Below are 23,617 nucleotides of genomic sequence, written 5' to 3'. Positions count from 1 at the left end.
ATAGAAGCCTCATTTAATCTAGCTGTCCATTTTATGGCTAGTACAGCACATATTCTGATTCATCATTTTTGTTCGTCATCATTTTAAATAGAAAGACAAAGTTCACTGAACTGTTATAAAAGTTGCTTCTGCTTAGATACCATAAAAGGGTTAAAATAAAGGTTTTGTAGAGTCCTTTTTTAGAAAGACAGTAATCAAGGATTTATCAACTACGATTGATAATTAATAAGCATAAGCATGCTTCAAGTGAGAGGATTCATGTAGAGCTATTTCATTTCTCTGTATGACAGTTGTTCAAGTGATGTCAATGAGAGAGAGTACAGTTTGGCATTTGAGTTGGAAAGAAGGATATATGAGCTCCTTCCTCACATTGCTTTCACACTGTCACACTGCTCTCAGTTTGGCCAGTGGATGGAAATAAAACACTAGTACCAGACGTAATACAGTATTATCTTTTATGCGATCAGCTTTTAAATGGTATAACCTAGTGGTGAGAGTAAATACTGTGAAATAAAACTTCTGAGTTCATTCCTGCCTTTCCCTTCATATACTGTGTGTTTAGACTAGTCCCCTACTTTGTCTTTTCTTCTGTTATCTGTAGGTTGGAAGAGAGACAGTCTCACTCTAGTTTCTTTTGGGAGGTGGCCAAAACATTCTGAGGTATCAAACTATAAACCTCTGCAATTTGATTTTCTGATTTAGAGTAACATTATGAATTTGTATGTTCTGAAGCTTAGAAATATATAATTTATTAAATATTGAAGACTTAAAATATCTAACTACAAGTATTTGTTGCATAAATACTACGTATTTGTGCTCTTTTGTGAACAGAGCTGTATATCAATATTTTAATTTTTCAAGATAATTTCTGTATGTTATAACCAATCTAGTTCCCTGTAGCCAAAGTACATGTGAGTAAAAACTCTTCAGAAGATAACAAAAATATCCAACATTAACATTGAACTTCAAAATTTGCTAAATATGTTTTGACATGCATTGTCCTTTGTTCTTCCCTTCATTTTTCTTAGAACAGAATGGCAATTCAATAGTGATGGATATTACTGTAATTGTGTACAGCATATCCTTTTCCCCTGACAAGACTGCTTTGTCAATAGTAATTTTCTCAAATCTGACAAATAAGAACTAGCAAAATTCTTAAGTCTATGTGTGCTACTTCTCAATTAAGATAAAATGGATTAATAAATATTGTTAGCATTTTTTATTTTAATCTTGGAGATAGGTTGAACAAGCATAAAATTGAAACCAACTCCTTTCCTTTATTGTCATCTTATATCTACTTCTTCGGAATAACATAGGTGGGTTTCTTTTTTGTTTGTTCATTTGTTGTTTGTTGGGTTGTTTTTTATTGCAACTGAAAGGAGTCATTCACTGGAAAAGTGGATGGCTATTGGAGATAATTAGGGCTGAGGAGACCAAGCTGACAAAAACAGAGCAAATTTTGAAACCACGCTGGAAGCAAACCTTGGAAAAATTGTGTGAAGGAGAAATTGAGGAGAGGCAAGGTCCTAGTAAGGGATCATGCCAAAGGAGTTAAAGGATTTTTGCCTTGTTTTATGAGCATTTCCTGAACTTTTTAAGTCTTTCCAAGCTGGAAGGATCACAACACCACAAATACTACATTTTCAATATTTTCAATGTGACTGGAGACAATTGCAGGATTTCTTTTACCTATTCATGAAGTCCAGTCCTGAAAACAGTCTTCTAAATGTCCATGTTTCAGGGTTTCTCCAAGTTAAACAGCCTGTTTAAGCCTTTCGAGAAATTAATTCATGAGTCAGGGAAGTATTACAGAGATGTTATTTAGAAGGTTGACATGATTATGGTATTTGACATTTTCCCCATAGGAAACACAGGGCTTTCCCATAACAGACTATTGAAGAGACATTCAATCCTTTGAAAAATCAGGCTGCTTTTAAAGAGGGAGTTTTAAGAATAAGCTTTTTGTAATTTATGTTGATAAGCAAGTATAGATGCTTCCTGTAGTGTAGAGCTAAGTTTCCAAGCTCCGCTGTCAGTCAGAGGCCTAGCAAAGATCTGCACACTCTTCACCTGAGTTTTGAGCTGGCATGTACTGTTCACATAGCAGACAGTGCTAAGGCCTAGTGCAATGTATTGAAACCAACTTCCCAGAAGGTTTCTGTCTTTTTCAGAATATTTTTGAATGTTCTAATCTTTTGTACAAAGCCTTGGAATGAGTATAATCATAAGAGCAAGATCTCTTTAATTCTTTTCTCCTTGGATTGTATCTACTATCTACTTTTTATTAAATTATACTGAATAATATGTATTTTTTTGTGCTGTAAAATGCATAAGGTGGCTTGGCACTGAGAACAAAAATCTAGGTTCATGTCCTTCAAAATGCCCTAACTTTATAACAAAGCAGGCCTCTGGCTCAAGCTCTTTATATCTATTTGCTCTTGCTTTCTGTTGCTTTAAGGGATCTTCCATTCTCAGTGGTGCAGCTTCCACAAGAGCGTAAAGTGATCCAGACTGTAAAGGATCTCAGTAAAATGGGCCAACTCTTGGGTGATAGAGATGCAAGTTAAAGTCCTAGGATCTAGGTCTTCAGCCACCTTATTGTTTTGGTTGCTTCTAATGGACTTCCATTTTTTCAACATGTTCATTGTACTGAAGTATCCCACGCTCTTTGAGATTTGGTCTCATAAATGCTGAATAGAAGAAAGTAATCACTTCCTTCAACCTGCTGTCTGTTGTTTTCTAATACAGCCCAATGTGTGGCTAATGGTACATGACACAGCGGCTCACCACTGATTTGCTTTCAATTTATTGTCCAGCAATACCCCTTGATCCTTTTCTGTAAAGCTGGCTTCCAGTCACTTGTCTCTCAAACTGTACTGCTGTCAGGGTTCCTCTGTCCCAGAGATGAAAAACTTTTATTTCTCCTTAATGAACTTCGTGAGGTTCCAGTCAGCCCATTCCTCCAGCCTCTTGAGATTCCACCAAATGGCTACCCTGCCTTCTAGCATATCAGCTGCTCCACTCAGTGTGCATTGCAGTGTTTTAAGCTCCTTGTAGTGACCCAACTCTTCACCTAATTTCCTTATTCTGGTGCTGCTAAGCATCTTAACAGACTTTGGCACCTAACTGATTTTCATTTTGCTTAAGTATGAGGAATCTAACTCTTACTGTAACTGATTGTTCAAATGCACTTCTAAGTCTCTGAGGCACATGGATATGAATTCCTTGGGGAAAACAATTTCAAGTATCGTGCTTTAAACACAAAAAACAATTAGATTATACTTTCTTAAGTCATATTGTTATAAGAAATATATCAAAAATAAATATATAACCTAATATCAGTATATGGATTTTTAAAAAGTTACAACACAAACTAGATTTCTAGGTTTTTTTAGCATATATGATTTCATGGATGTACCAGGTATTTAATACTAGCTCACCGTATCTTCCCTTCACCTTTCTCAGCATCTGCTGTTAGATATCTCAGGGATGCCTGTGGCATGTAATTCATCTGTACCTCTTTATGCTTTCATATTTAATTTAAAGTGATCAGGATAGATGTGTCTATTTTAGTTGATTTTTGAATTTGAAGACTCAAGTGAAACAGTCCCACTTGCACTCTGATATTTTTGTAATTCTCATCGATGGACAAAATAGCTGATAAATATCTTTTGTCATTAATTTCCATCACTAATTTCTATTGTGCCTTGTGAGCACAATGTATTTACACCACATCATGTTATAAGGGTGAATGAATGATGATATCTCATTAGACAATATTTTACTGGTCTTCGAGTTGTACACAGCATTTCGTTTGAAAAGGTAACAGTTTTCTGTGTATTCATTTTCCTGTAGATATTTCCCATTTTTTTTCAGTACTATCATCGTTTCAGTCACTTCCAGGAAATAAACTAAACCTGCCTTATTTAAATCTAACATACAATTATACTGCTTTGCATACAGCATGAAAAAAAAAAAAAACACAAAACTTTGTTTTCTGCATGCTCTCTTCCTCAGAGGATTACTCAGGGGAAGTTGACAAATCAATAAGATTTAATTGCCATTAAAGAGCAGACAAGATGAATTTATCATATATCTATAATGAAATCAGTACAAATATCTTTAAAAATATTTTCTACATTGATAATAGCGCATTATGATACTCAAAAGTTTTAGCACTTAATTGCTGTACAAGATTAGAAAAGAGATAAAAAATGAAGATTTTAAAATGGAATTAGATTTAAGTTGCCGGTTGTTCTTGATTCTTCTGCATGCAAAATGGCTGTATTCCTGTAAAACATACGGCATTTTCTTTTACATAAGTATTCAAACATAGTGATTGGCTGATACTTGCATTTACACTATATAAAAGATAATTCTTTAGTACACTGACTGATGCCACGTGATGCAAAGTCATTTTCATTTGTTGCTAGATAAATGTGTACCTTTGGTATGTTTCATTCTTCATGATTTTGTTAATTTTTCAGACTCTTCCAGAAGTGTCCAAGATATATATTTACTTAAATAACTTCACTGTTGCAACGATGTTATAGTAAGGTTTCTTAATACAGAATGAAGCAAGTATATATGTAAAATTTCAACAAACTATGCTATTGGTATACCAAAACATAATTAATTAGTAATAGTGAACACGTTCAGCAGAGTACTTCTTGTTAAATTGTCCAGTATTTTCATTAATAGTCCAGTTATATATTTGAGCCAAAACTGTAGTGAACATTTCTTGTAAAGAACAGTGTGCCGCTGTGAAAGAATTAATGGGGAGATGATGCGGGGGAGGAGGAAGAAATGTGGTGAAACCACTGACCTCTAAAGAATTATATGAAATTTTTGAATTCAGAATATCCTGAATTAATTACAAACAACAACAACAACAATCTGGAGAAAGCATCAAGAGAATAGGTTGGTAGCACTAAAAAGCTACCAAATCAAAAGTCAGAATTCTTTACCTCTTCACTTCCATCTGTGGTTGAGGGAAGAGTAGCAAAAATATTAGGAGACAGCATAAGATTACCTCTGTGACGAGTGACTCCATCACTGACTTTGAGTCTTGGCATACTGGGCAGGGCTCAGAGAGTACTTGTGTATGGGACAAGTGACTGAACAAATTTAACTGAGAAGTTCAAACTGAGGGACACACACTAGCTGAGGAAGTACTTGAAGAGTAGTACTGTGGTACTCTGTGATAGAAGGTTGTGATGATGTATATTTGCTATCTAGTTCATGCTATTTGTTCATTTTGACAGTCTTGTTTATATATGTTGTAAGCTGCTCTGTTTATGTCTGAAATTAATACACATCTGGTGAAACTGCTACAATCACTCTTTGGAAGTTTAAAGCTGCTACAAAGAAAAATAATGACTACTACAGCATATATTACTTGGGAGGTAAACCAAACTGTGCCTTGTTCCCTAATTTAATAATTGCATGTACTCATGAATGTTAGCTGCTTGTACATGGAAAAGTTCATATACACAAATGGTGCTGGAAAGCAGCTCTCTGCACACAAATGCAATTTGAAAAAAAAAAAAAAGTATTAGCATTAGTGTCCCAGTATCCAAGAGGAGATTTCACCTCAGGAAAATTATATTTTCTTCCAGGTGTGGTGGTTTACCCTGCTGGGCAGCTAAACTCCACCACAACCTAAAATTGATCAATAAGATTAAAAAACAAACAAACAAACAAAACAGTTTGTCATTATTTTCAGTGTTAGTGTTTCCTGGATTGTAGTTTAGTAGCTTTTTTGAATTTTATATTTTCCTGTGCTAGGATGGGAGTGTGTTCCTGTGTGCACAGTTAACAGTTAGTGGGATTGCCCATGGAAACTGGCATACAGATAATACTTTGTTTGCACTTGGGTGATAAGTTATGTATCTAATTTATGGTATTTTAATTTTTTTTCAGAAATGTAGTGCCGCAAACAGATGTGGCTTAGTGTATTACAGTGGAACCCTAATGTTTTGTTTAATTCAGACAGTGTGAAGACACTGTTTTCTGTAACAGTCTCCTGCTTTCCAACCATTTTACCTGCAGACTTAGCTTTCTTATTATTTCTTCATTGTGAGATCCAGTACTTTAGAATGGGAAATTAATATGGTTAATTTTACAAAGATATTAATGTTTTTCTTGATTTTTTTTATGAAGAATTTTGTTAGTAGACACTAGCAGGTCCAGAAGAAACACACAGATCTTTACTTTTCTGTTAATATAGCTGTCAAACTACTTTTGAATTTGTATAAGTAGTAGAGTATTTGCTTTTAAGCACAAAGGTCACTGGGTCAGATGGGGTGAATCAACTGGGGATGGTATTTGAATATAGGAGTTGCTGAGTCAATATGTTGGATGTAATCTCAGGGCTTTCGTTCCTTTGAGTGGTTCTTCTGAAGTTGTCTGTATGCCATTTAGAGACCTTTATGGTAATTTGATATTTTGTATTTAATATCCTAGTAAAATACATGCTTAAAGTTCATGTTATCTGAAGGAACGGATATTACTAAAGTCTGCAAGATATAATATTCTGTATGCTTTTTCAGATTTTTTTTTTTAATTAGGATATATCTGCTCGTACAAAAAGGTTAATTTCTCTTGCAAAGTGTATGCAGATGAGGAAGGAGCAGTCTGATGTCAATGTAAATTCATGAACTGTATCTACATAAAAAGTTCATCATCTTATTTTCCTGCTCTAGAGAGGAAACAGATAGAAATGACAGGTCATATTGAAATGAAGTCTGAGTTTCACACATGCCTAACAGCGTTAAATCATTTTGCTTTCTCCATAGGATTTTAAGACAGTGCTGTCTTTCCCCCAGTACCCAGGGGAGTTTCTGCACCCTGTGGTATATGCATGTACTGCAGTTATGTTGTTGTGCCTGTTTGCTTCCATTATCACCTACATTGTCCATCACAGGTAAGAATCCAGTTTTAAAGGACTTGTGTTAGAATGATCGGAGTTATGCTGAGATATTGCAATTTTTCTAACCCTCACTGAGAAGATGAATGTTGTGAATTGCTGCTGGATGGTAACATTGTCAACATGATTTAGACCAGAGAAGACCAAAAAAAAAAAGTTACATCAACCTTTACCAAACTGTATCTTTCCTAAGATGTATTTCTAAATGGTCTGTATAGTTCTTAAAACTTCTAACTTGACAATTTAATATAAAACCACAGGCACTATCAAAGTGTTGTCTGGCAAATTCTGTTGAAATAGCAAAACAGCAGCACCTAGGACAGCTACACTTCTGGTATTGGTTTGGTTGAAAGACTTGGTAACTGTGATTGGGTAAAAGAAACTTTCTTCAACTTTTAAGTCTTCTTGGTTTTAGAAAACTTGTGTTTTCCTTTATATAAAAGATTTATATAAATGTCATTTTAACTGCATACTTCTGTTAAAGACCATTAGCAATTTAAAAGAGTAGGAATGTATTGTACTGTAGAAGCTGCTAAATATTAATTAAGTGAACTTAATGCAATGACTTCTGATCTTCAGCTTCCATTTAATTCTTTAGAGATGTCTTGTTAAACTTCTGCATATCTAAAGTTATGCAATAAGCCTTTTGCTTTTCTCACTCTTCTTTAGATGCTTGATTTGATGGAGGAACCTTTAAATGAGTAGACCCTTTTTACGTCCTCTATTATTGACTTCAGTGCTGTATAAATCAGACTGTGTTCTATAAGCATATTGCTGTGTAGGTATTCAAGAATCAGTGAATTTAATTCTATCATGTTAAGCATTTTTCCAAAGTATAGTTTGCATAGTGAGTATGCTTTCTTTCTTTTTTTTTTTCATTTTTAAATGTTATTTTTCAACAGTACAATCCGAATAAGCAGAAAAGGATGGCACATGCTTCTCAACTTTTGTTTTCATACTGCTCTTACCTTTGCTGTTTTTGCTGGTGGAATCAACCGCATTAAATACCCAATTATATGTCAAGCTGTAAGTATATGCCTTAGTAATTCTTATTAGATAATTAAAACTTGAAATTGTATCTTTTAACATAATTTGTTAGTTCTTTTCTTACTTTGTGGATTTTAAGTTCTTTAGAATAAGTCCTTTCTAACCTTAATGATTGTATGAGAAGTCATTATTATGCCATTTATCTGAGGATGGCCCTGGCATCACTGGGTGACCCCTAAGTGTCTGCTTGGGTAGACTAATGTTTATAGCATGATTATGTCTTATAATTACAGCTCACAGTAAGGAGACGAAGCACAGTACACTTAAGATTTATGGAGTATTTCATATCTTTCATAGCTCCATTCTTTCCAGGGGTATAGTGTAAAGAGATGCACAGAGTAGTCATGGCTTGAGCTACTGTAAGCATAGGGGCTGTTTGGTTTGTTAAACTAAAACAAGTTATTTCTTGGCTCTGGACAATGTCCACACTTTGAATTAAAACAAACAAACAAACAAAAAAACCTTTGTAATATTTCTATTATTAGAAAAAATCATAGCATTACTCATCTAAGCACTCATGCTAATTCTCAGCAAGCATTCTGAAAACAGTAGCATGTAATTAATTGACCTATATTTGTGTGTAAAAAATCATCTTACAATTTTTACCTATTTCAAGTGAACCCTTACTGAGATATAAAGTTCAAACTGAATAGCTACAAGGAATAATAAACAGCAAGCTACATATCTTAATTGGAATAATTCATGTCTAAGAAAAACAAGAAAAGAACATAACTAGGAAACTTTTCAGTATAAATTGTTGTGTTATACATTTATGAAATTATAAAGCAATGAATGGTTGTATCACTATTATTGCTAGATGCAAATATAGACAATATACCTATACTTGTTGCAGAGTAATCTTCAGGCTTTTGTGAAATCATAAATATGATTTATTTTAAAAGCTGGAAGAATATTTTGAATCTTCATAACAGGTGAATGAAGAATTTTAAGGCTATTCTTTGTGAAATAATATTTTGTACTTGTGTTGTCCTGTCATTTTAAAATTTTAGGTTTTAGATAAATTTGCTTCAGAATGCTTGTCTGAGTTATTACTACAATACTTACTGCATAAGAAGGTAACCTGTTTATATGGGGAAGTTAGAGGAAAATGAGATACAAAAGACTAAAGGAAGGAAGTGTATTGACTCCAACTTCTGTGCACTATGAAACATACCTACTAAAATTAATTTTTAAAAATAGATTATATGTTCCCATGATAGGCAGCGTACAACTTATAATAACTATTTAAATGTTATGTTTTTAATGTTTACATTAATTTAGTATAAACCCAAGAATTTCTACAGCAAAACTTGCATAACTAGTTTAAGAGTTATTACTCTAGTTTTCAGTGAGATGCTTTGGAAGCTTTTTGTGTATACTTGTGCACGACCATCAGTAAACAGCACCGGTAGATCTGTAAGCACTTATAAAGTTCTGCTTGCAAAGTCTACATACGTACATTACATCATTTTTCATTTAACTGACACAGCTGTCCATGAAATTAGTCTGAGTTTAATATCTCACAATATCTAGTGAATTGTGTTGTAATTAGTCCGGGAGTTCTATCAAATTGAAATATCATTTACCATTGTCTTTATCCGCAGTTTGCAAGTGAGAGTAGAAGATGAGTTTGTAGGGCAGCCATGGCCATGTAATTACATGATCACAAATGACCATCTGTTGTTACAATCATTGTCTGGTTATTTACTTTGCAGATTGCATGGTAACAATGCAGTGTTAGCAGTAATAATGAAAAATTGATTGAGATAAATGAGTTATTAATAATATGTTGAGTAATATATAAACTACAGGAGTATCTTCATAAAATGCATTATCAGTGACAGTTGTATAGTGCTATGGTACAGGGGCAGCCCTGAGCTGCTGAGAAACATGCATACTTAGGGAAACTGAATGGATCCACTCACATATGCTTTCTAATCAATTTTATTAAGTTATTTATTGACCTGACATCATGCCACTTAGACATTATCAGAAGTTAAGATACAGCAAAGATACAGGACACACAAGACACACACCATTCTCTGGTTCCTGGTAGAAATTGATGGAATAAGCAACAGTCCAAATAATCTAAGACAAGACTCCTGTAGCTGGCAACACAGGCTGAACAAATGTTTACTACCAGAACATTGTACCCCACCACAGACCTTTTCTTGCCCACTGACATTGACTGTCTTCAAACTTCTGTGAGTTCCAGTGCCTGTTTCATCCTGTGGTAACCCTGAGAGGATTACTCTGTGGTTTATCCTTCAGGGTGCCAAAGCTAAGAGAGATCAAATTTGCTGATGGTTTCCTGAGAAACTCACATACTTAAATGTTTCCCATAGTTTGCCTAAGCAGGGGTGGGATGCACAGTGCTCCTTTTCTTCTGCCCATTGAATATAGCAATTTTTTGAATCACTCAGACCAATGAAAGGTACATTTGCACAGCTGCTATGAGTTCATGTGTCAGGTCTGAGTTTGTGTCTCTTTTTTTCACTTCTGGAAAAAAGCTGGTATTGGAGTTTAAGAATATATTTATAAAAACATTATTGTTTCAAGCAGCACTAAAATATTAGTTATACCATGCATGTGACTTCATCAGTGTTGCTCTAGTACAGGTATCTTTCCATCTGTTCAAATTCAAAACACAGTTTCTCCCTGCAGTAATGTAATTTGCACTTTCGGTTTCCTGAGTGCATGAGGGAATCTTTCAAGTGCAAGCATTTTCTGACGTAACAGCTGAAATGTGGTGCCAAAGCCACTGAACCTCTACCTTTCTTATTGTAATTATTACTAAAATTTTCACAAAAATTGCACTGCCACATTCTTACCCAAGTGAAGTAGTAGACTGAGTTATTTTTTTTCTTCATAATTAACCAAAAAGGGTGGTTTTAAAATTACTTCAGTTGGATCACCTTCTCCCTCTGTATGATGTGGCCCAGGCTAATTTTAAGCAGCAGGAATTAATACTATAGAAATGGACCAATTTTCTCTGATAGATAGCTGGAAGAACCTTCATATCTCCTTGAAGGCAAAGTAATTGAACTAAAAAATGTTTTCAGAGATAGTAAGATACTTATTTTTATCTGGAATCTAAAAATCTAAAAACTTACTTTTAAACCTGCATACCAATTTCAGAGAGGATTTTGTATAGACAGTCTCACTCGCATATTTGCTACGCTGTCTTTACTTGTGATTTATAAAGAAAACTGATGTTAGAATGCTGGTCTGGAAGAGCTGATTGCTTCTTCACAGATTTCCTGTGTGAATTAGGTTATATCTACAGACTGAGATTACCCACAAATCTGACTCTGAGTGTCACTGAATGCTGGCTGTTCATGTAGAATCCAGAGCTTTGAGTTTATGCCAAAATCATTCATTTGCAAGGCAAAGATTGTGTTAGGAACAGCATAATGAGATGATTCAGAGACACTACACTAGACAGAAAGGTGCTTGAGCCAACCGGTGGAGAATGCAGTCAATCCCTTCTATCTCCCATGCTTAGGCCCTCAGATTACTATCCTTCAAAGGGCAGGGAAGAAGGCTTATTCCTTTCCTGTAAGGAATGAGATGGAAGGAGATACAACTGTAGCTGGATCACTCCACAGGGTGTGGGAGGCATTGGTTCTGTACCCTCAGTCTGAAAGAGTTCAGTCTCATACCCCCTGTTTTCCTGTAAAGCATCATAGCCCTGAGGCTATGGCCACGAGGGGATGAAATGGTTAGTCCCACTACACATGTTGAAGCATGAAGAATAAGTAGGCTTAGGGGCACAAGACTCAGGGGATAAAAGGGTTATTATAAGGGACAGAATTTTTTATTTTTTAATCCTAGTAGACTAGGTAGCATGATCACTTAGTGACCTACTGATTTAACAAGTTAAGAGCCACAGCTTCGGTGGGAGCTCTGGACACATGGATAAAAAATATTATAGAAAGAGGAGAGAAGAGTATTTATTTCTGAGTATGCCATTTAGGGCACCTCAAGAGATATAGAAGTATACTCTATTTACGGGCTTTTGAGAGGTCTTTAATGCTGCACTGCTCAGCTCTCCTGAAAGAGGAACACAGCTAATCATATGTGCAAGCAAGAGTATCAGTGACTAGAAACTCTGCTTGCAGCAACCAGTGCCACTTAAAGAGTTTCCATGCTGTGGAGTTAGATGTGCATGATGAAGATTGTACTTCCTGGTCCCTTCCTGGTGAGACCCACCTCATTTTTGGGTCTCAACTTCTTGCTATAAATTTTCTAACTGTGAAGTGAGCAGGGGTTTGTTCTAAGGCTAAATGCTTTAAGATCATGACATATATCCAGTGGTGTTAGAAACCACAAGGAAATTTCCAAATCCCTCCATTTCACTGAAAAGATTTTATTTTCTTTCTGTGAAGGTTTAATAGTTTAATCAGAATGTTAGTGCATATCCATCTCTTCCCTTAAATAGAACTGGCTGAGACAGCCTTATTTATCTGAAATATTTTCAAAAAATTGAAAAAAAAAAAAAAATAAGGGGAAAAGATTATGTGCAGGTTAGAGCTGCTTAAGGCAGTGTTGTTTTTTGTTGTTGTTTTTCTTTTTGGGCCAGGATGTTTTGCATAAATGTGTATTCTGGTCATTACTATGGCAACTGCATTGTGTGGAACTTCTAACCTCTGGGGTACTGAAATTTATTGAAGGAGCACATAAAGGCAGCATCTTCTTACTGCAGAAAACTGCAAACTTTTATTCAGTAGGCTGGTGCTTATCCCCAGTTCTAGGAATACAGTCCAGGGAAATGAGAAAATTTTCCCCATAATAACTGCTGTTATTAAGCAGCTTTAGGTGCAATGCTGGCTTCAATGCATATGTCCTGATAGTTCTTTCTGTATCATTTGGCTTGTCAGTGGAAAGCCTTGTTACAAATAAGCATCATACCTTTAACATATTCAGTCATAACCCCTGTTCTGTAAGCAAAACATAGCCCTTTCCACACAATTTTAGTGAAACGTACATTGTGGTGAAGGTAAGCTCCGTTTATAGCAAAGGTAGGATCATAGAATCATGAGATGGAATGGACCCACATGTCCAACTCCTGGCTCCATGCAGGACCACCCAAAAAATGAAACCATCTCTGAGAAGCATTGTCTAAATGCTTCTCAAACTCCTGCAGGTTCAGTGCTGTGACCACTTCCCTGGGGAGCCTGTGCGTGCCAGTGCCTGACCAATCTCTCAGTGAAGAACATTTCCCTAACACCCAGCCTGACCCTCCCCTGTCCCAGCTCCATGCCTTTCCTTCGGGTCCTGCAGCTGTCCCCAGAGAACAGAGCTCAGCACCTGCCCCTCTGCTGCCCTCGTGAGGAAGCTGCAGGCCGCCATGAGGCCTCCCCTGCTGCCCTCGTGAGGAAGCTGCAGGCCGCCAGGAGGCCTCCCCTCAGCCTGCTCTGCTCGGGGCTGAACAAACCAAGTGCCCACAGCCGCTCCTCATATGTCTCGCCCTCTAGACCATTCACCATATTTGTTGTCCTCTTTGGATGCGAATAGTTTTATGTCCTTATATTGTGGCACCCAAAACCAAACACAGTGCTCAAGGTGACGCCACACCAGAGCAGAGCAGGACAATCACTTCCCTCAGCTGGCTAGCAATGCTGTGCCTGATCCACCTGATCCACAATATGGCTGGCCCTTTTAGCTGCCAGGGCACGCTCCTGACTCTCATTCAATTTTCATTGACCAGAACCTCCACCTCCCTTTTACAGTATTAAGTTTATCGTTAGATAGTTTTAAGTGAACATTTTGATATTTCATTTGTATCAATTTGTTGGCCTCTTAAGCTTTACAGAGGCACAAATCCAGTAACAAGTTATACACAGATAAATTCATACCCTGGATCTTTAGTGCAATAAACCTAAGTTTTATGTTTGCTAACGGATCTAAGTGAGAATTTACTGAACAGAAATAACTGTGTACTGTTCCTTTTCTGTTAAGTCTTGTTTTGGATGTCATGAACTGTTACCTCGTATTCATAGCATAGGGCTCAGATGTCTACCTAGCTTAAGACAGCTAGAAAGAGGTGGTCCCACTGAGGGGGACAAGAAAGCATAAACCCACAACCTGTAAGTGCAACAGTGCGGGAAATGCATCTCCATGTCATGAGTGCTGTCGGTGTGGAAGTAGGGGGAAGGAAGAGTCAGTGGGCAGAGCCCACCACTTTGAAACTGAATTACTGAAATTTCAAGATGAAGTGTGACAAGCATTCCTTTTCTAATGATTATTAGATAACGAGTAAGAACAAAAATTCTAGTCCAGAAAAAAATTATCTCCACAAGGAGAAAAGAGTACCCTTTCCTTTGGATTTTAGTATAAAAGCTCGGTGCACGCTTCCAAATTCCACATTTTTTTTAAGTGTCCTGTATGTTTTATCTCCATATTGTCACTATTGTCCTTCATATCCATCAGTCATCAGGAGGTCCTGTAACATCAGGATATATCCTCTTTTGCCTTAAGCAAGAAATGCAAATGGAGAACTTTATTTTGAGAGAAAAAGAGACATACTGCTGAAAAGATATTACAGAAGCTGATCACATTTTTGTCTATTTTTTGTGTTTGCTTGAGTTGTCTGTTAGAAGGAACTAAGTTGCTGAAAGATAGGCATGGTGTGGAGAAAGGTGGTGTGACTAAGGTGTGGCATAGCAATATTTTCCATTCAGTTCAGTTGTCTCCTGAAAAGTTCAATAAAATTGTTTGATTGTGCTGTTTTAGGAATTTGGTTCTCTCAAGAGGCTCACATTTTCTGAATATACGGCTATACACACTGTCTGAATTTCATGTGTTGGTGCCTGCTCACACAGAATTCATCCTTGCTGTTCATCTTATCAAGCCTTTGGCATACTTGTATAGAATAATTACAGAATTTATAATAACAGTGCTGTGCTGAAATGAGGAAGAGGTGATGAACCAAGTCTCTAGTTTTTTTTCTAGTTTCTTTCTTCTGGTTTCTGCCACCTTCTTTTCACTTTCTCCTCCCCCTTTTTCTCCTTCCTGTCTTACTCCTTTACTCCCCCCAGTTCATAGTCATATTCACTGTGTCCCTACAGAAATGCTGCAAGCTGCACATGAACTAAGTCCAGACAGCACTAGCCACTGAACTGGCAATGTCTGCCAGCTGATGGTACAAAGTTGTCTCATTCTCTTATTTCCGCTTCTTTTACCTCAAGCGACAACAGCTATGAAGGCTTTATGCTCTCTTGTCTAATGTGTCAAACAAGTCCCAGAGAAAATTACAAAGGGTATTCTGTTGATGATATTTGCTGCAGTGTTCAAGTTTTGTGATATGTTACTAAATATAAACAAAATTCATGGATTTTTTTTTTCCTTTATCCATCAATTATTCTAAGTTGAGCAAAAATGAACACTGGTTCAAATAAATCATTATAATAGATTTGTGTTAGCTTTATTTAGCCAATTCTCTGTATTCCTTAAACGTTTATGTGGTCTCCAATTATACCAATATTTTACTTGTCACTGCAAAATGTAACCTCATTTTATATAATCAGATGGAGACTTACCTGATGTAATAAAGCATTGTACATTGGATAAAATTCCAATTACTGTTTCCATAGTAATGAATAACAATTACTAACATAACAAAGATGTTAGTATTTTAAAAGTGTTTGTATTTTATTTTACTTTCAATGATAAACACACCAGTTTCTTGGAGACATCATGATAATAACAGTATTGAGAGTTTGCATTTCCTTTTGAGGGATGACACCAAGATCTCTCATTTAGTTTTAAAAATAGTCTGGCCAAGTTTATAAGTTCCTCAAAATATGCCTGAAAGTAATCTGCTTTTTAGGCAACTATCACTGATCCCAGACAAATAATTAGTCATTGCAAGAAGTCAACCTTGGCTGTACACAGCTGAGACAGAACTACAACAGGATATCACAATATATATTGATGAAAAATTTAAAGAAAATATTATAATAGCAAACAAAAATGCTGTCATTATTTTTTAAATTGCATTGTCGCAATAAGCTAACAAAGTTTGCAAAACAAACCAAATTTTGCATCACTTTAAATCCAGGTATAAAAAATTGTAATTAATCAGGTTCTTTACAAATGTCTTTACAGTCTTGATTTCATAACATACCATCTGGTTTTACAGATATCTATCTATGATAGATTAAATAACAGTTTCCGTCTGCTTTTTTTAAAGTGTTTTCCTTCTCTGGTTAGAAATACTTATTAACTTGCTTAACTGTCCACTCTTGTTTTAGGTTGGCATAGTACTGCATTATTCTACTCTATCTACTATGCTATGGATTGGAGTAACTGCAAGGAATATTTATAAGCAAGTCACAAAGAAACCTCAGTCATGCCAAAACAGTGACCAACCTTCTTATCCAAAGCAACCACTACTCAGGTATGGAATATTACATATAATATTTTTCTAAGTAGTCTTTAAGCATGTAAATTTTAAACACTTTTATTTCTGTATACTTTATTTTTATAGACTATAAATAGAATCCATAAAGAACTGAGTCATTTAGAGTACATAAAAATCTGAATATTTATCGTGTGCTAATAGTTAAATATACTCAGGAGATATGCAGAACTGGTATCGACTATGTTCAGATACCTCTGTCTCAACAGGAGCAATTCAAGTGTTCTTGTTCAGTTTCCTATGGATGGGGGAAAAAAAAAAGGCTTGCTTCTGGGTTAAGGCATTATTTAATCATCAAAACTACTCTATAATGACGTTCTCTTTACCCTTATCCTTTCTGTTATAAATCTTGCCCACACTTGTATTGATTGCCTAGTAACCTGATAGCAACCTTCCTCATTCCACACCAGAGATCTAATGCTATTACTGGAGAGACTGAAAGTCTGGACTCCCTGTCAGCCTTCTAGATAGAACAGACTAAGATGTCTCTGACAGTGTAGCAATTGTAACACAGCATCTTGAATATAAGACTAACTGCTCCCATCATGCAGCAAGAATGTTAACTGGGTGCCTAGCTTCAAGCCAAAATTGTACAGGGAAAAAAAAAAAAAGTACCACAAACTAAGGTACCAAGGGTGTGAGAAGAGGGATTTGCCTTTTTTGACTTCAGCTATCAAAAAGTTAGGTGTTGGCAAAAGTTATATATAGTGTCCCTGTATAGATTTTAGAGGGAGAATAAGAGGAACTTCCAGAGAGCAGTGCCTTGCAACTGTCTTGTATGTTTGTGTGAGGACAGGATGAATTATCATACGGAAGTATCTGTCTTTCCCCTCAGATCATGGAAAAAATGGACAATTTAGTCTAAAGACATCATTTTTATATACTGACAAACAAGAAGTATTCGTTCTGCTCTTTATGGCTTTGCTGAAAAATCCAGATTAGTGTATTCTTTTAAACACAGTCTAGCTATTTTATTTTGAACACAAAATGTTTATTAAGTAGTCCTTGTAATGGCCGTGTGAAGTTGTCACAACTTGTTAAAAGGCTATGGGAATATGAATAAGCTTTGCTGTTCAGACTCTACTGAGTGAAATCTGTATTAATACAATTAGTTCCCTGATTTTTAAATATATTCTTTCTGGGAGAAGGAATTATATAAAGTTCACATAATTTTTTTATAGTCAAGAGAAGAGCCATATTGAATATTAGATATGTTAGGTACAAGCTAAAGGAAATACTTTCACGGAGAGTGCCTGACTTTGCTAATCCATGATTTACTATACCATTCTTCACAGATGAGAACTTCACTCTTCCAGCTAGTAGCTCATGGTAAAATGAATAATTGCCAATTTTCAAATGCTGCCATGTGGCTATTAAGGTAGAAAATTGTTTCAGGTTACATATATACAGCATAGTGTATGTTCTTCAAATTCAAATCTTGTTCAAGCTGGAAAACAACAGGCATTCAAGTTCCAGAAAATATTACTCTAATTAGAATCCTTGTATCAGTCATGTTGAGGTTCTCAGCCAGTGAAAATAAATAATAGATATTTTTAGTTTAGTAACAGAAATGATAAACCTACTTTTAGCTGTAAAAGAACATGGATATAATTGTTTAATAGCTAAGTAAAATGATTCCAGAGTTATTTTCACACTCTGGGCACCATATGTCCTAGAGACACAGCCACTGGAATGTATAATATGATTTCATAATGGTTAGTACTAGCTTCAAAGTAGTGAGGATCAATTTCATTTCATGTAGAAAATGGGCATAGTATATGGAAAATTAAAAATTGCTTTAAGCAAGAAAATGCCAAACTAAATAATTAGTAATTATTGTTCTTTTAGACCTGTAATGATCATTTTTTATGGCCATTTCAACTTTACTGGTTTTAATAAAATTAAAATCAGAATTATTCTGTATCATAATATTTCCATAAATTCCATTTAAGATACTTAAATTTCAGTGTAGTCATTTATAAGAAATGTTTTAACCAGACTGTTCTTGTATCTATAAGCTGATGCCAGCTTTATACCTATTTTGTCTCGGGTACATAAGAGATAACATTACAGTTTGTCTGGGTATGGGGTGTGTGTGTTAATTTCTGTCTCCATCGTCACCAGTAGATAGCTAAGCAATATTAAGTTTATTCAAATGAAGAATGAGTTAGGCTCTTTTGAGTATCAGGACCATCACTGCTAGAAAGAATATAATGAAGTCTGCAAGTAACTTTAAAGGAAGAGGTGGTTTGTCAGTAATCTGTGTCTACATAACTAGTTTGGCTTGTATTCAGTTTTTGTTGAACATTAAAAAAAAGATGTTCAGCAGGTTTTTTTGAACACATATGAATATGTTTGGCAAGAACTGCGCACTTTGCTGTTCTCCTTCAGTCTTTTCTGGTAATGAATGTATATGATAGACGGGGTTTCCAGTTCACGTATGAATGTTTTTCTATTCTTTGTGTATGCACTTGCTATGTGTAACATAAGTATATTTTTTTGTGAGTCAGTAAATGGAAACTACTGCCAAAAATCAACACACAAATTTGTGACATGGAGTTTACCAAGAAATCGTAAAAATGCTCACACCACATTTTTTTCAAGGAGCTTGATCCGCCCTAAAATGTAGCTGAAATACTGAAAATAAATACAAAAATATCTAAAGGGGACCTTACCTTTTAGTAGAAAACAATTTGCTTGTAACAATTGATTCTGTTTCCCTGCCATGCTATTTGGATATTCGTTTACTGAAGTATGATGAATGATGTAAACTTGATCTTTTCCAGCTAGCTTTTCTTGAGCTGTGAAAAGATGTATCCTGTTATGTAAAATACTGGTTCCCTATTAGTTTTCTCTGTTTCAAGATCCAGTAATTAAACTGGAAGTCCTTTTACTGAAACTTGTTATCAACGACAATATAATTTTGAATATTGCCTCTTTTTATACATTAATCATATAATATATGATATATCATATATGTTACACATTATACATTATATATCATCTCATCTATAATATATAAGAATATATATTATATATTAATTATAGAGATAAAACTGTCAGGGCATACCACTTTGACTGAAAACAACTGTAACAATTCTGACATTTTTCACTGAATCTGTCTGGACGCTAATGAGATGGATCAAATTAATGCATCATTGAATTTTGTGTATTTAAATACTGAACCCTGGCACTTCAGCAGATAATGAAATCACTTCTTATAAAATATACTCTTTAGTATTCTTAATAGAAATAAGTAATTCTGTCTGTTCATCCTCTCTGGATGTTTGTGAAACCTGGCGTTGTTTTGGCTTCTGACTAATCTGAAGTCATATTTTGCTAGCAAAGCCAGAGGGGCATGCAAGATTCAGCTTTATGTATACCTGTGGTGTGCAAAACGTCTTGTCAACCCAAGCTGAGGTACAGGTAGCATTATTTTCTATACCTGATACGTGCATTCATTTTTCATGTGATGTCTTAAGTGCATACAGCTTAGAACTACAGACCAGGTAGAAAATGTTTCTTTAAGGTATTCTATTAAAATCATTCCTTTCCAGAAAGAGAACAAAATTAGACTACTATCATTGTAAATACTGAGCACAATTGCACTATAAACATTTAAAATAAAAATTTAATAAGCTGCGGATGGGCCAGATATTGGTGTTAAGGAGACAGATAATTGTTACCTTTAATTTCATATTTGTGTACAAATATGTCTCCTAATTTCCTCCATCTTCTGTTATTCAGTAACATCCTGCAAGGTTACTAATACAGCAAACTCAGATTATAGAGAATCCTATATCTGTCATGAAAAGAAAACCATCCAATATACATAAATAAGGCTACTGAATCAATTGTAAAATGGATAACAAGTTACGTTACTGTCTCTGCTGAACTTCATCTTGTTTATTGTGTAATGTATCTTGATACACTTTTTGAAAGGTTTTTACTATCACTGTGGGGCTTAGGGGGAAAATATCTCTTTCAGTGCCTTAGAAAAATTGTATATCTACCATTAGTAACAATTTATGAATGGATTGAGTGTCCTTCCTTTTGTATTCAGATTTGCTAGTCCTAGTACTATGGCTCCTAAAAAATAACATAAAGAATTTTTAGGAGATAATAACTCAAGCAATTTACATCAGTTTTCACCAGCACACTCGGAGCACCTATAGTCAGTATCAGTGGCTTCAATTTGATTTTCTTCATTGCTTTTAACTATAAATATTTTTTAAAGTAAAGAATCATTTTTAGAATAATAAAAAAAGGGCTGTTTGCATATTTCATATTTTTTGAAATGTCTTAATGGTATTATAGAAACTGCCCTTTAACTTGCACAAAGAGTAGACCTAGAAATAGAAGGTGACAGCTGAAATGGTCAGCTGAACTCTCATATCTGCTAACAGATGCATATGTACATACATGTGTATGTTTCTGGTGTTCTCTATGAGCTTGTGTATGTACAAGTAGCGAGTGATGTTTTGGAAGAAGCAACAGGGGTCTTCCTTGTGGGTTATGTGTAGCAATGACAAACAGCCTACGACCTGATCACATGCATGTGCAAGCGTGATAATGCTCTATTTACATCCTCCTCCTCTCTCCTACAAATGTAGCAACAGCTCTTCACAGTCATTCTCTGGCTCGTTATCTCAGCTACCCAAGCGTTAATCAGTAGTATCTAGCTAAACAGTAGCTAAAAGTATATTTGTCTGTGACATTATGTTAAATTCTTTCACAGCAAAGAGGGGAAAATATAGTGAACTTTCACATCCAGAAAAATTCTCTCCTTTGATTTGCGTCAACAAATCCTGTGATGAGCCTCTTGTCTCTGGGAGTGGGAAGGTTTTAGAGGCTTTTGCATGGCACCACAATGGTTATGGCATCTTCTTAGTGTTTTGTTCATAACAACCCTGCTTGTCTCAGGATGAACACTTAGGTGCTTGGTCTGGATTCTGACAAGCTAGAAACCAACTCATGGGCCTAAATGGATCTACTGCTATGTGCTGCTGCATTTGACTAACTGTAAATCCTGAGAGAGCTTGGCTGGAAGTGGTGTGACTTTCATCACAATTTGATGATATGGCAATTTTTACTGAATAAGTCACCAATAGAGTAGGCTTTTTCCTGAACTTGAGTTGCATACTACAATACTAATTACGTCACTGAAAATTGGTGTGTGATGTTTTGGCACTGTAACAGAGGTACTAACAGCACTCCAGTAATGAAGACCAAAGACATATTTAGTCTTTAAGGAATGATTATATCCTTTACAAAATAAAACCCCTATAATAAAAAGAACTGATGATTTCTAATATTCCCAAGGTTACAAGTGTCTTCGACAGGTAATACTTGTTACTCTGAGGGTCTAGAAAATTTCCCTTACCAGTTATAACCAGTTGGCTATAATTTATTGCAGCATAATCTCATCAGTGTAACAGGGGATCAAAATTTGACCATGATAACAAATTCTCTGTTGAATGTCAAGTTTGCCAAATATATCATGTCATCTTCTTGGCCATGTTCTTTTCTAGATCTTGAGTGTGAATCATAAGAAGTGACTTAATTTACATTCTGACAGACACAGACATTACTTGTACCCTTGACACCAATAGCTCTGAAATGCAGTTAAGTTCTAGTGCATTTTTCATTAGCACGGGCTCTCGTGAATTCATGTCTTCTGGTGTCAAATAATGATTGAGGGAGAGAGAGAGAGGTCAGATGAAAAGCATCCATTACAATCCATTGTGTTCTATATGTTGTGCTCTTAAATATTTGTTCCTCTACTCTTCATCCATGGATGTTCATTTTTCCTTCCTACAGTGAACATACCAAACCTCCTCAATAAAGTTTAAACTTAAGCTTGATTATCCCAATGATTATGAGCCTTTTTCTTAACAGCTCTCTGTAGTTTGAAAATGAAATGCCAGAGGGCAGAATTCTCAGAGGCCTTGAGATCTCTGTACTATTTGCTGTTAAAATAGCCTCAGTTCTGTCACTGGAGGGTATGTGAAAGTGATGCCCCGCACACACACTCATACACACACCATGAATAGAGTTTTCACTATTTGGGCAAATCATTGTAAAGGAAGCTAGCAGTCACTAAAAAATCTGCTGTGCCATGCTCATGGAAATTGGCTGTATTTTAAATGTCTTATTGAATCTCTTGCTTAGAGGAAAGAATATTTTGTGGGCAGAGTCAGTCATCAGGAAGTTTAACTAATGTCTCTGCTGTTATCATCAGTGCCTTTTATTTTAATTATTGTAAGTTAATACTAGAAAGTTTGTTTTTTCCAATGTATATTTTTAGATCACTCTCAAATTGTGCTGTAATTAGTTTGATTCATTCCTGAACAATGGAAGTTTTTGCAATCTTCATGAGTTTGGAAGGCTGCTTACAGCCTCAATACCACAAGTTCTTAAAAAGAACATAGTGTGGAACAACTATTTTCTTACATATTATTTGTAAATCTGTGGTCCTGTGGTCCTGTGTTTCTTGTTTCAGTATGTATCGTATTTTGCAGGACAGAGAAAGGTCATACTGCTGAAATACTTTTTTTTTTTTTCATTTTTGCACTTGATGAAAATTGTATGTAAAAGAAGCCATACTTTCCTTCAAGCTATTGGTTTAATTTTATTCATCAAAATATTCCTTATATTCAAATTCAAAATAATTTAGTGTATTAGTATATTGGATATTGAAATAATCTAAGGATAAGAGCCATTTCAGAGTTTTGGTTTGGTTTAATTATAAAGCTAATCCTTTGAACTATGTTATTTTTCTGAAGACAATTTTAGTGACTGACATTAAAATGTGATACAGCTAGTGATAGAATGGTACAACCACAAATGCTGATCTGTAAAACTGTAGTGTGAGGAGAAAAAAAATAATCCAATGCTGGTACCCTAGCCAGAATGAACAGAAAGATTCTGCCACCTGAGGAATAAAACCTAGAAAGAGCAAAAAAGCAAAACCTAAGAATACAAAACAGGCTTTAGAAGTCCGTTCATCATGAATGAGGTGGAGAGGATTCCAGAACCTAAAGGTGCTTTGAAGCTGGTTTGATACATTAGGGACATGTCGGTATTACATGTTCACTCTTGAAACATTGATATATGGTCAAATGGAGTCATGGATTATAGCCAGAGCCATTTTATTGCTAGCCAGCAATGAAAATGAAATATCTGTATTGGAAAAGGGTATAAAATGGTGACAAGGGAAA

General features: G+C 35.4%; 1 protein-coding gene across 11 annotated transcripts in view; it reads left to right on the top strand.

Moving 5' to 3' along the window:
• ADGRA1 (adhesion G protein-coupled receptor A1) overlaps positions 1–23,617 on the top strand; it is a 277,570-nt gene that overhangs the window by 224,141 nt on the left and 29,812 nt on the right. For all 11 annotated transcript variants that reach the window (XM_083843221.1, XM_083843222.1, XM_083843218.1 and 8 more), the window contains 3 exons: positions 6,798–6,925; positions 7,831–7,954; positions 16,231–16,376. In XM_083843221.1, coding sequence (XP_083699347.1) covers positions 6,798–6,925; positions 7,831–7,954; positions 16,231–16,376 — 398 coding nt within the window. The remainder of the gene's footprint in view (positions 1–6,797; positions 6,926–7,830; positions 7,955–16,230; positions 16,377–23,617) is intronic.

The sequence above is a fragment of the Anser anser genome (genome assembly GCF_964211835.1).
Source record: "Anser anser genome assembly, chromosome: 7".
NCBI lineage: Eukaryota > Metazoa > Chordata > Aves > Anseriformes > Anatidae > Anser > Anser anser.
Note: the sequence above shows the minus strand (reverse complement) of the source record. Positions and strands in the feature narration are given on the sequence as shown.